This window comes from Coffea arabica, chromosome 5e, assembly GCF_036785885.1.
Source record: "Coffea arabica cultivar ET-39 chromosome 5e, Coffea Arabica ET-39 HiFi, whole genome shotgun sequence".
Classification (NCBI taxonomy): Eukaryota; Viridiplantae; Streptophyta; class Magnoliopsida; order Gentianales; family Rubiaceae; genus Coffea; species Coffea arabica.
The window spans coordinates 36,601,957-36,613,717 of NC_092318.1; the positions used below are offsets into that span (position 1 = coordinate 36,601,957).

The 11,761-nt window shown below is 32.9% G+C and overlaps 1 protein-coding gene across 1 annotated transcript; it reads right to left on the reverse strand.

Annotated features, from left to right (window-relative positions):
• Window positions 1-9,616: 9,616 nt before the first annotated feature.
• On the reverse strand, window positions 9,617-11,761 carry LOC113687273 (protein FAR1-RELATED SEQUENCE 5-like). Its single transcript, XM_027204921.2, has 2 exons — window positions 11,071-11,761; window positions 9,617-11,001 (listed from the first exon to the last, which is right to left on the reverse strand). The coding sequence occupies exons 1-2, from the start codon at window positions 11,759-11,761 to the stop codon at window positions 9,617-9,619; spliced, it is 2,076 nt and encodes a 691-aa protein (XP_027060722.2).

Consider the following 11,761-nt stretch of genomic DNA (forward strand, 5'->3'; position numbering starts at 1 on the left):
ATTGCCGGAATGTCTTGGGGCTTTACTTCTATTTCTATTTGCTTATGATGGGTTTGCTGAAACCAAGTGCTAATGTTTGATGAAGCCTTGGTTGATCATTTTATTTTATTCAGAAATGCACTTGTTGAAATCTAGGGCTAATGATTGACGAAACCCTAGTAATTTGCTATGGGACTTTTGCCATATTTTGATCCATATTATGATTTCGAAACGGAATCGGAGCGGGGAAAGCTATATCGACCATGCAAACTCGAGTAACTGTGATCAAATTAATCAAAAATATTTTTCCAGCTAGTATTATATTATAAAACTCCATATCTAGTGATTTGCCTAAAACTTTCCAACTCGATAATTTTCTTTAGCTCAACCTAGCCTTGATAGCTATAGTAATTAAGTTCTATAGTTTTTGAAAACTTTAAGTCTTATCTTAATTCCTTTTCTCTCCTTAAGCTTTGCGCTTGGATAGTTAACTATAGGAAAAGTTCCAAAATACGAGCTTTACCAATTTTAGTGAAAAGCTTGGGAGACTTGCTCGGCAAGAAACCCTATTTTAGGAAAAATAGTTCTTAAGGATAATTTTTGCAAAAGCCGTAACTTGAGGGAAATGTTCAAAGTAACTTTCTAACATTGTTGTTGAAAGATTTGTCGACTTATTTCAAGAAAAGGATACTAGTTACCCTTTATAAGGAAGAGTATCTTACGAAAAACTATAAGAAACATTTCTTCTAAGTTTGTCAAGTTTCAACCTAAGTAGACTCCTAATTTTTCTAAAAGGTAGTAAACTAGTAGTATATTAAGTATACCTCAGCTTGTATAAGATTAAAAACTGAATAGAAACTTATAGTTTCAAAATTTGGTTTTTAGGATATTGCGAGGACGCGGAATTCGATTCCCAACTTGATATCTGAACTCCACTCTTGGTGAGTGTCCCTGTCTGTTCTTTCCTACTTGAATTAAGTGCTTTCTTGACTCGATATGTGATAGATTGCAAAATGAGTTTTGATCCATCGAAGTGAGCAGTGTGTACTTTATCGCACTAGCCGTTCGAGTGGTGACTTGCGTGAATCATTTTCTCATAAGTCCTTGAATCTAAATGTAGTTACGTCGCTGGGTGAATCCCTCGACACCTGAATCAACTACAATAATGACTGAATCCAAATGTAGTTACGTCGTTGGGTGAATCCCTCGGCACCTGAATCGAACTACAATAAAGTCGTTAGGTGAATCCTTCGACGAATTTTATTACGGGTATATCTCGAGTATACTGCGTCGGTAGACGAAGTGCGGGCCCGGAGTAGAGGTATGAATGGTGACGGGTTAGGATTAAAATGAGTGGATCTACATGGACTATAAGTAGTGAGAGTTGACGGAGGGTCAACTACGATGAATGGTGATCAAGCGAGGAAAATGGCTCCTGAGAGCCCCTGTATCCTACCTTGTGCTGTTATACGCTTTCCTAACTGTTCAATTTGGTTAAATTATTACTCGCTGTTTGATTTAAGTGACTGCATGTTTTGGGGCACCACTGAGCTTTAGCTCACCCCATATTTATTTGTTTTCCTTACAGGATGGGAAGTTTGAAAGTATTTGAGCAGCTTATATTTCCTATGGTTATACTTGAACAATTTGATTGAAATATCCGGTTTGTAATGGATTCTAAGCTAAACTTTGTATTTTCATTTTGGATTGCCACTTGTAGCTGGAAAAGTGTAATCTCTAATTCTAATACTCAATTTGCATGTTTGTATTGGCTTAATATGTCCTTAGTCCTTGCGAGCGACGCGTGAAGTATTTAGGAGCCGTCGATTGGCTAAGTTATATGCTGTTATCTTTGAAGTTAATGTGGTGATAGAATTTGATTTATTTCGGGTGAATCATTTTTGTAATAGCTTAGGTTAATCGTCGGAGGGTTTTGGATTAGAATGCTTGCGTGAGTCCTGGCGAGAGTTGGGCAGACGGCCCGCCAACCCTTTGGTTCGCCTTAGGGGGAAGTGGGGTCGTCACAGAGCCGAGAATTTAGGATGCTACGCGTCCACCATATAGTTTAGCATCAAAGTGAGAATTGAGTTAAGGGATGCAGAGTGCAATTAATCCTTTTATTAATGTAGAATTTCTATCTTTTTATTTACCTCTCACTCCTCCCCACACTTTTCTCAACCCCAATTATCAGGTCCAAGATTCGAACTTGTAAAATTGCCATATTTACGCATTATGTGCACTCTCAAATACCACCTATCTGATAGTCTAGGGTGCAATGTGTTCAAATTCAAAACCTAAGGTTAAAGTGGGAATTGATTGCAAAATTGGTGGAGTAAAGTGGAATTAGTCCCTCACAAAATATATGTAACTGCGTACTTTTGCATAGGTTTATCTTTATTGAAAAACATTTGCATTTATTAAACTCATTAGTGGAATTATTGCTTGGGCGATGGATGGGTTGGATGGTCTGGAGAAAGGGACTGTAACTGAGAGGTCTCAGGTTCAAAACTTCTCATTTATACTAGAAAAAAAAACTACATAAAGGATCAATTGAGTTATTGCTATTTTGTGTTTGAATTTTCAAATTCAATCAATCAATTTTATTTTTAGAATTTCAAGTTGATGAATAGGAATGTTGAAAAGGTCTTTCATTTATCTATTATTATAGATAATTCCATCTCTATTATCCATTCTATGGGATTCGCTATGGAATTCAAACCTGAACTCTATTTGCATTATGATTCATTATTTCTATCCCATTGGATTTCTTTTTTATTTCAGCATATCGATTTATGCCGAGCCTTTTTTTTTTATTTTATACCTATTGTCGCGCCCCATTTTTTAAAATAAAAATCAAGTGCGTGTGTGAAAGTGTATTTTTGAAGAAATGAGTTTAATAAGCAAAGAGAGCCTAAGATGGGACATGAAAATGCGACATTTTGGCCCAAAATGCGAGTTTAAAAGGGTTTTTGATAAATTTGGAGTCGCCACTTGGTATTGAGTTGGAGTATACCAAGTCACCCTGAAAATTTGATTTTCAAAAATAAAGAAAACCCTTTTAAACGACTCCAAGTCTTTGAAAACTAGAAAAAATGGATTCGGGGGTTACGGTTAAAGAAAGGGAAGGCAACAGTTGATTTGACTCGACTCCAAGACACCGTTTCAATCTAGCGGAATTTAGTTGCGTGATTTAATCAAAATTTCTAACCTTACAATGTACTACATTTTGGATGTAGTTACATGAATGCAAGCCTAACGTAGTAGTGGATCGAGAGGGGCAAAATATCTCTTTGAGATTTGATCGGCATCGAACACATTAATTGTGACGGCCAAAATTGATTCCTCGAAGAGGTCACAACAAATGCAAGTGATGAGACTTGGAGGAAAAAAAGAGTAAAATTAGGATTTTAAAAGATGCAATTGATTGAAATTTAGAGGCAAAAAGATTGTTTTGGAAAATGAATTTTTAAAGGGAAAGGGAAATTAGCGTTCAAAAGATGAATTTTAGAAGAAAAGAGAAAATCATGCATGTATGCCCTAAAAGGATCAATGCAACATAATGGGTGTGGAGGACTAGGTTCGTGACTTGAATATTTTTTCTTATAGAAAGGAGAACAAGCGTGCTAAGGTTAAAAAGTCATACTCGTTTGTTTCCTTTATTCGAAGGGTGACTCACTAACCTAATCAAGCGAATGAACTAATCTACTTTCCTAATTGCCTAAATGAAAATGCAAGTCTAGATGTCATGAATCGCATAAGGGAAAAAGAAATATAACTTGCAAAATGAAGAAAGAGTCTTAAAAGTAAAACATGCATGGAAATGTAGTGAGGCATGCAAAATGTGATTCTAGCTCATGATCGGCCCTAACGGGTTTAGTGTTGGATTAGCCCATATCTAAATACTTTTCACAATCGTTGGACTAGTGAGAAATCGGAGAAGGAGGCCATGACTAGCGTTGGACTAGTCACAGTGATATCACATTTATTATAACTAAACAAATCATATAAAACATAATAAAAGCAAATAAACATATAAATCACATATAGCACATAAGCATGATATCTAGATGCAAGACCCTAAGAAAACGAACAAACATGTAAACACATAAGCATGCAAGCACACAAAGCAAATAAGAGCAAATAGAGACCTGACTATTACATTTGGGGGGCGCCCTAACTACAGTCTAAGAGGGGAAAGAATAAAATAATAAAATAACTACCTAACTATTACATATTCTATCTAAATACATGCCTTGAACCCCCTAACTATTACAATTTGACATTTAAATGCCTCTCAAATAATCAAAAATTAAATTAAAATAAATATACAAAATTAAAAAAGTAAAGTGAATAAATAAATAAAACAAAACAAAATAACAAACATTCAAAAACTCGCTTTGTAAAATCACACATAAATTCACATAGGATCAAGTAAAAATCAAAATAAAGGAGTAGAGTGTACCTTCTTTGAATTGGTGACCTAACGATACGAAATTTCTTTTATTTACCCTCCAAAACAAAGAAAATGGTCAAGGCACCAATTTATTTAATAAACACACAACTAATTGCTTGAAATCAACTCAAGGTTCCTAAAATTTACAAATTAAATGCCATTTGAACCAAGCATGTAGTTAAATATAGTTAAAAAATCCAACTTATCAAACAAAGATGCAGATTAATGATTGAAGAGCCATCACCTTAATTCACTAAATTATGGAGCATCCAAAATCTAAACTCAACAAATTCACTTGAAATTCTATTGACAAAACTTGAGCTAACTCATGAAGATTTGTAAACATTGGGAAAATTTCGGGAGTAAAATTATTATTACAAATGTTAGGGGGTGAAATCAAAGCAAAATAAAGCTCTGAAAATTAATTAAGCTCTAATTGTCTCCTAAAATCAGGAAAAAGATTTGCCTAAAGCATGGTTAAAACACAAAGAGAATGTTTAACTTTCCAAAGGGTAAAGTTGATTTTTTCCATATTTTTTGGGCCATAGTAGCATTATGGAGAAATTTGGGGGCAAAAAATGTAATTTGTGAACTTGCATGCAAATCAGATTCGAAGAAAGCTCCAGCAACTGGAAGCTTTAGAAAGCTCCAGCAACTGGAAGCTTTTCTTCTCGCTGCTACAACCCATATCCGCAGAAACCTCAGACCGAAACAACCATCAAAACTCATCATCAGATTTTACGTAAAGAATGAAAATGAAACCCTTTTCCATGTATCACCAAGATTAAACCCAATATGTCAATCACTAAACATGATATTCAAAGTTCATCACATGAATATGCAGCCCAGGTTCCAAACAAGAGAACAGCAAGATAATCAAGGAAGAAAAATGAAGATTTTGATGCAAAGTTGCAAGGTTGGCTATTCTTTCATTTGACATTGCCTCTCTCAAACTGATCAAGGATTAGCAAAAATACAGCAAATGATAAAAAACAGCTTTTAACTAGCAGACGTGAAGATCCAAACAATAAAGGCAGCATAGCTACAATTGTCAAGCATTGTCAACAGCAAAACAACTCCAGATTCACGTCTCATAGGCTCGGATTCTCATGAAAACAGTGTTAAAGCAATAAAGGGAGAAGTGATGGTTACCTCAAAACCCTGGTGAAGTAAAATGAACGTGAAATGCCTCCAAGAAATCGCGCTGATTCCAGAAATGCAGTCGAGAACTTTCGTTGCAGAAATTTCAGCAGTGACACAGTTCATAATTTGGGCCGCAATTTGAGAGGGTTGAAAACTTTTTTGCTGATTGATTCCTTAACAAAAATTGTTCGTGGGGATCCAGAGATGGTGCAGAAAGAAAGATCTCGTTCTGAAGGTTGGAGGTTAGGTCGGAATTTGACTGGAAAGTCAGCTGGTTCGCCAACCTGATTCCAGAAAATTTTTTTAGCTTTTCAATGTTTTTTCTTTTCCTCTCGGTTTTCTCTCTTTTCCTTTCTTTCCTTTCTTGCTCCGCCGCCCTCCTACTCTTCCTCAGACTCTCCCCAGATCCTCTCTTCCTTTCTTCCTTTTGTTTGCTCCTCTTTCTTCCGCTCTTCTTTTCTTTCTTTTTTTCCCCGCAACTCCCTTTTTCCTCTCTGCGCGAAGCCTCTGGTCTTTTCCCCGCAACTCCCTTTAGTTAGTTATTTTGATTCCAAAGGGGGTAAAAAATAAAATTTGGGTTTAGCTATATGTATGAAAGAGCATACAATAATGATGTATATGGCAAATCGCATGGTCTGGTCTAAAAGACAAATAGGTCAAGAAAATATTTATATTGGGTTAGTTCACTTCTTTAACATTCATTTTTTTTTTTTTGGGTACTTATGGTGTTTAAGCAAGTTACACTATCCTTTTCCTATTTTTCTTTTCTTTTCTTTTCTTTTTTTTGGAATACATGAATACCAAATGGAATAAGAGTAAATAAATATACCCAAAACAACATATTGCATCATTATTTCTTGACATATGGAATAATAGAAGAGGATAGTCAATAAAATTTAAATCTTGCTTTTTATTAAAGAGAGAATGCGATACCGATACATAAAAGTATCGCTACATAAAAATACTGAAGACACTATGGTGCGAACTTTTCCGTGGGAGGAGATGTGCACTGATGGGTAACACAAACACAAATGAATTGCACATATTTTTTGCCAACAAACCGACAGTGTCCTTCGCCATTGTACTTCTGTTTGCAAACTGCGGGACAGGTTTCATCAGGATGACGCCAATGATATACTTCAGGTGGAAAAGTCTGAAGTAACGATAGTTATGGTAACGAAACTATTTTTACCTGATATAACAGGTAAAAATACTTTTAGCGACCATTTGATTACCTGTTGTACTGGTCATCTAAATGAAATAGTTCCTAAAATTTTGGTTAGTAAGTTTTGCATAAAAAATAGTAAGTGAACTCGATATATTAGTAACTTTTATGTCTCAAAAAGTAAACTTGAATAAATATGGAACTAACTTTATTTTTTTGAAGTAAAATACTACTCTATATCTGAAACTTAGTTTTTGGAGAGTAAGTTTAGTTCAATTAATAGTAAGTTTTTATAGATTAATAGTAAATATTGTTGATAGAATAGTAAATTTGGTTAATCATCAAAACTTAATAGTTTGTGGCATAAATTTACTATTTTACTTAAAGAAACTTACAATTGTACGTATTATTTATAAATGTTATGTGTTTGAAGCATTTTAAATATTCCATGAAACCTTTTTTTTTTGCATATGACCTTATGAAATATGTAAGAATAATTTGTCATATTTTAAATTTTTAATTATGGGAAAATAAACAACTAAGTTCCCAAAATATTTCACTTTTATTGTTTAAAAAATCTAAACTTGTTGGTTAAATTTAAAATAATTCTATTGTCAAAAATAGTTTTTCTCAAATTAACTTTGATGATTAGATGTGAGATACAAATATGCTAAAATATCCCTCATACATATGTAATGGATATTTCAGACTTTTAGTAAAAAAAAAAAAAAAATCTTGTTGTTAAAATAACATATATCATAGTGTACTAATTATTTTAGGACCATTTTATAGGTGAACTAAATTTAATTTAAATTATACAATAGATTATACATGCATGTGATTTTCATTTATAATTATTGGATCCTATTCTTATGAACAATCTCCCAAGGAAAAAAATCCAGATCATACTGATTTTCTTATATGAATTGTTATACTAATTTTGTCATTTTTATTATTATATTATTTCTCATTTTGGTTAGGCTTTTACTCTTATTATTTCTTGTGTCTCAGATGTAAATTTATTAAAACTTTATCATCTTATTATATTCATAGGTGTTAAATTATAAAAATTTTGATATATAAACAAGTAATATTCTATATATAACTAGGAAGATTTGTTGTTATTGTTATTCGAACTTTCAAACTTTTCAAAAATGGAAAATGATTAAAAGCTTATAATACGACAAAATTTTATTACATATTTCACAAGATTATGTGAAAAGTCAAACTATTTTTCATAGTATTTTAAAATATATAAATAAATTTTTTAAATTATACCTATAATCATGTATTATACAAGTATATTATGAGTACTTACTAACTAAGGTACTAAGAATTAATCATTAATAAAACATCTTATCGTTATTTCAAATAAATTTCCTAATACTATTTTGAAATTTGGTTTAAAATAAAATAGTACATGTGTCCCATAAATCAGTAAGTTTTGATTATTAATCAATTTACCATGTTATTAGTAAGAGTTACTATTTATGTATAAAAACTTACTATTACTTGAATTAAACTTACTCTCTAAAAAGTAAGTTTGGGATATAAAGTAGTAATTTATTTATTTAAAAAGTAAGTTTAATATTTATTCCAACTTACCTTTTGAAGTATAAAAGTTACTAATTTATTACGGTTAACTTATTATTTTAGATAGAAAACTTACTTTCTTAATTTTAAGTGTTATCCTATTTAGGTGGATAGACCTATCAAATAATCAAATGATCGCTAAAAGCAAATAAAAAATAAATCAAAAATGGTCATCCAAGTGTTATCCTATTTATGTCTTAAAAAGTAAATTGAAATAAAAATGAAAGTTACTTTTTTTAAAAAATAAATTACTACTCTATATTCGAAACTTACTTTTTGGAGAGTAAGTTTAGTTCAAGTAATAGTAAGTTTTCACGGATTAATAGTAAATCCTGTTGATAAAACAGTAAATTTGGTTAATCATCAAGACTTACTAGTTTGTGGCATAAATTTACTATTTTACTTAAAAAAACTTATATGAAACAAGTATTAGGAAGTTTATTTAAAATAATGCTAAGATTTTTTTATTAATGATTGAAACTTAATATTATAGTTAGTAATTGTTGGTAACGTAAATGTATAATATATGATTGTATGTATCATTCATCAATGTTATGTGTTTTAAGCATTTTCATAAATGTATGTATCATTTACAAAGGTTATGTGTTCTAATAAATTTATTTTCTAGGTCACAAGTATAAAAGTTAAATTTGTACTAATGTGGCATAATCTTTGAAAACTATAGTAAATTTACCCACATATTAAGTTTCGTGAGATTCAAATATATTTTGTATCATTTACAATATGGATTTATACGCACATTTTTTTTATCAAACTTACTTTTAATTGGCAAATAGTATGTAAATTATTATAAAATGTCATTTTATAATAATCATAATTTGTATAGGTGAATGGTATATAAACTGCTAAAATTGCCAATTTATAAATGATCAAATCTTACTACTTTATGGCATATATTAGTTTGGTCAACTAAAAAATTATCGTAATTAAGTGTACGTTGGTTGTTGATTTGAAATTTGCACCCCTGTCACTATTTCGTTATTTCTACCACAAGTTTTTCTAATCAAAGTAAAACAAAGTCAAATATCTTTTCCTTTTGTATGTAGTATTTATATTTAGTAAAAAATTAAAAATTGCCAAGCACAATCCATAAACATAAAGAATGAAATTATAAAGGAGTATATGAAATGTACATATATAGCTAACATTTTTTGCCTTCTAACATCACGCCAATGAGTGGATCAAAAATAGCATTACTCATTCATATCTAGTTTTGAAAAGCTATTCTAACCGTAGAATAAGACAATTTTAAGAGTAGACGATTACTTGCAATTTTTGCATTGTCGTCGCTTTCGCTTGTGAGTGGAATGTTTTGCCTTTTGTCCCTTTGTAGCAACAACAATTGGATCACGAACATCAAAATCACTCCTCTTTATGGACTCATCCATCATATTATCCTTTTTTTTAGCTTTATGCACTAGAGGCGCATCATTCACCCAAAGATTTTTGAAACGAGATGTTGAATTTATAATGCACTCTCTAGCTTCATCATATCCTTGCTGTGTCTTAACTGCATAAAAACACATTTGATTACTTAATGCACATAAAGCACCAAATCGAGCTGCTTGAATTGTTGAATCTTCAAGTTGAATAGAATATATGTTTTTTTCGGCTGGCTTTGCTTGCTGAGTCCATCTAAACAGAATGCATGATTTAGGAATCTCGTCCATATCCTCAGCTTTCATAACTGCAAACGCATGGGAGCAAGGAATTCCATCTGACTCAAGTTTCTTACATGAACAAATAATAGTCCTTTCAGATTTATCCAATTCCACTTGCCAAGAGCAAATTCGATGCAAGTACTCAGTGAATGTATATAACTTCACCTTATCTTGATCAACAACTGAAACGAGGCGGAGTGAGGCTTCAGCAGAAATTTCATCACGAATCTTGAAAAAAATCTTTCTTGTGAAAATGCTTGCAGCATTTCCTTCCAATTCTCTCAAATGAGTAATTAGAACAGGAGATGACTGACTTGTGATACATTCTTCCTTGTGTTCATTCTGCCTAACTTTTGATAAAAATAGCTCAAATCGATGAGCAAACGGGTAAAGTAGCATTTTGAATTGAAGGTACTTGTGCGCCGTAGCATTCAATTGCTCTGATCTTTGGGTTGATTTCATTCCAGCAAAAAAGTGTCCTCTCAAAAATGCAGCAGCCCATTTTTCCCTTTTGTTGTATAAATCGACAACCCATTGGTTATCTCTCAAATTGTGTTTCTCAACTAGCAAATGCCACCTTCTCTCAAACTCTTCATGGCTACAAATCATGTCCATAGCCACATCAAAATCAAGAACGAACCCCTTATTTGTATGGGTAACAACATTTCTTTTTAAATGCCAAGCACATAATCGGTGACGGGCAGAAGGAATAACTGCCTTTATTGCATTTCTCATTGCACCATCCCCATCAGTGACAACTGAGATAGGTGCCTTTTTTTCCATGGCCTCCAAAAATGTTTCCAATACCCACTTATATGTGTCCTCAGTCTCATCAGCAATTAATGCACACCCAAAAATTGTGGTAACATAGTGATGATTTACGCCGGCCAAAATTACTAGTGGCTTCCTATAAGCATTGGTGCGGTATGTAGAGTCAAAGACAAGAACATCACCAAAACATTGGTAATCCAAACGAGATTGAGAATCTGTTCAAAAGAGTCGTATCAATCGCTTCTCCACGTCAACGGCATACTTGTAAAAGAAATTTGGCTCACCATTTGCTCGACCATCCAAATATGCCAACACCTGAAAGGCATCACCAACTTCAAGTGCATTTCTATGGAATTGGTCAACAGCATTTCGTAGATCCTTTTCTGTGTATCCCATCTTGTTGTGGCCCCCAGCTTGGTAAGCTTGAAGGTCCACTATTTGAGGAATTCGAATACCAACTCCATGCATCAAAATAGCATGCTCCAAGTCTGCTGGGTTGACACTCCTATGTGATCGAAGAAATTGTACAAATTCTTGATTTGCCAATTGGTGATTGTGATCCATATTAAACCGCTTAATCGTAAACTTCTGAATATCCTTGTTCCATTGCACAATTATAGTTGCCAGACAACCAACGCTCGTAAGGCGTTTTGCCTCTTTCTTACGGTTAACTAAATTTAACCATTTGCTATTTCTAAAGCCCTCTCTGTTGCATACCCATCGTTTGTATGTCACAATACCTTTCCGATCTTTCTTTTCATCCCGCTCTCTAATACCAAAACCGACCATTTTGCTATGACATAGGTAAAATTCTCTGGCATCTTCAATGGAATCAAATGTTAATACTTGAATTTCATCAGAAGATAATTTATCAAGCCGATCAACAATGGTTCTCCAACTTATACCACCACCAAGCTTGGCCGATTTGTTAGATAACTGTTCTAGTTCATCTACATGAGCTGTCATTTCTTCCAT

Coding starts and splice junctions, on each gene's coding strand:
- LOC113687273 (XM_027204921.2), bottom strand. CDS start 11,761: ATGGAAGAAATGACAGCTCATGTAGATGAACTAGAACAGTTATCTAAC. Junction 11,002..11,070: donor TTTGGATGGTCGAGCAAATG/GTGAGCCAAATT, acceptor TCTTTTGAACAG/ATTCTCAATCTCGTTTGGAT.